Source organism: Condylura cristata, unplaced genomic scaffold, assembly GCF_000260355.1.
Source record: "Condylura cristata isolate star-nosed mole 26May11 unplaced genomic scaffold, ConCri1.0 scaffold00008, whole genome shotgun sequence".
Taxonomy (NCBI): Eukaryota; Metazoa; Chordata; class Mammalia; order Eulipotyphla; family Talpidae; genus Condylura; species Condylura cristata.
This window is the reverse complement of record NW_004567109.1, coordinates 867,260-869,225: the sequence shown is the minus strand read 5'-3', so window position 1 is coordinate 869,225 and position 1,966 is coordinate 867,260. Positions and strand designations below refer to the sequence as shown.

Sequence of the window (1,966 nt, the reverse complement as noted above, 5' to 3'; positions counted from 1 at the left end):
GAGGGTGGGGGAGACGGGGCCTGGGGGTTGGGGGACAGGGGCCCAAAGGAGACGGGGGCCTGGGGGTGGGGGGACGGGGGCCCAAGGCAGACGGGGGCCCGAAGGTGGCGAGGGTGCAGGGAGCGGGCCCACAGGAAGTGAGGCTCACCTTAATTTACGCCTCAAGGAAGGACATTAAGGGAGAGGGAAAGGGGAACTTTGGAACTCAGGCAATTTCCCTGTCTTCTAGCCCCTGAATAAAACTAAGGGCTGAGCCTCTGTGAAGGCGCCTGGGAGTGCGGGACGTGCCCGACTGCAGTGTGGCAGCACAGACGAATGAACTCAAGCTGCCACCGTTTCTGCCAGGAAGACCAGTTGGTCTGGGGGGTGGGGGGGCGGGGCGGGCGGGCCGGGCCGGAGCCCCTGGGAACACCAGTTCATTCAGTTGCTGCAAAACATAACAGAGGGCACTGCTCTACATGAGAATGCATCCATTCGACTTAATCTCAAGAGGACGAACACACAGGTTACACTTTATTTCAAAAACTGAAATGAATTTTAATACAGAAAATGAAGACAGCATTTTGCAAATTTATCACTCAAAGGGGTACCTCTATTTGAGGAAACCAGCGTGTTACACTTTTGAGAGATGAAATGTTACAGCTTGTACACCAAAAGTAAAAAATGAAATTAAATAAAAAAATGAAATGGTTACCAAGGCAATGCAGGTCAGGGGATCAAAGGTGAAGGGTCACACATTATTAAAAAGAAATCCAAAAGGACGGCCGCGGCATGATCTCTGCAAAACAAAGAGCTGCAGTAAGTAACACGACAGCGCCGAGGGGTCAGTCAAGTTCCTGCAAAGGCGACTCCGTGCCAGCCGCCAGCCAGGCCCCCCCCACGCAGGCCGGCCTCAGGCCCAGAACGAAACCCGCGTGACCTGGGTATGGCCAGGGCATGCCCGGGACACTGGCCGTTCCGTCGTGTTAGCGCCCACACTCGCCCGGAGGCCCGGCACCCCACCGGACCCCACACCCCTTTTCCGGGCAGGGCCATGTTTGAGGCGTCGCCAACACCTCAGAGATCTAATTTGGTCACAGCGGTGAGGTTTTTTCCTCTCCCCAAGGAGTTCGTTCCAAAATTGAGTTTTTGCAAATTTGTTTCATTTGAAGTAGCTGCATAAAATTTCCATTATTGGAACATTTAGTATAACAATGTTCTAGAAGACAGCAATAAAGTGATACATGATAGAATAAACTGTGTAACTATATCTATTAAGATCTGTTCTCACATTCAGCTCTTACTGAGCAGGGGGGAAGACATTTTAAGCAAAATAACTGGCTGGTTCTCCTGGAACTACCCAGAATTAATAGGGGCCTGGCACCAGCCGAACCTTACAAGAGGAAGCATCCGAGGACAGGCTGCACTCTGACTCTTGCTCACGCCTCTTCCTCACCAACAAGCTAAGCTGTGGCTTTTAAAAGGCCAGGGGAGCTGGGGTTTGCTTTGGTGACACGGAGCTGCCAGGCCACCACAGCCAGCCGCAGAGAACAGCCCCCACCCCCGCCCCCGGGCTGGCCTGGACGCCAGGGCCAGGGCCAGGCCCGGCGCTGTCCGTGGTGCTGACGCCACCGGCTGCCCACCCAGCAGCAAGCAGGCCGCAGGCCCAGGCCCTGAGTCCCTACGGTGGCTGCATCTGCGTTTACCTTGACAAAAATCAAATTCCAGAACTGCTTCTACATTAGGAGGAACAGGCTACTCCTGCTGGCTCAGAGCAATCGATAAATAAAAAACTTCGTAAACGTCAGGTTTCTGCTTCCCCGGGAGGTTTGTTAACAGCCTACAGGGCTCTGTGCGCCAGGCAGTGTGTCCCGCCTCAGGCCGGGCTTTTCCTTAAGCACCACAGCTACTGCAGAGTGAAGGGGCGTTTTTGTCCACCAGGACACTCGTGTCCCGGGCGCTGCCACGCCCCTGCCTGCCCCCCGCC

At 54.8% G+C, this 1,966-nt stretch overlaps 1 protein-coding gene across 1 annotated transcript in view; it reads right to left on the bottom strand.

The window, feature by feature from the left end:
- Positions 1 to 492: 492 nt before the first annotated feature.
- LOC101619831 overlaps positions 493 to 1,966 on the bottom strand; it is a 102,029-nt gene continuing 100,555 nt past the window's right edge. Inside the window, exon 8 of the mRNA XM_012722062.1 lies at positions 493 to 778. Within this exon, the coding sequence (XP_012577516.1) occupies positions 731 to 778 (48 nt within the window). The 3' untranslated portion in view covers positions 493 to 730. The remainder of the gene's footprint in view (positions 779 to 1,966) is intronic.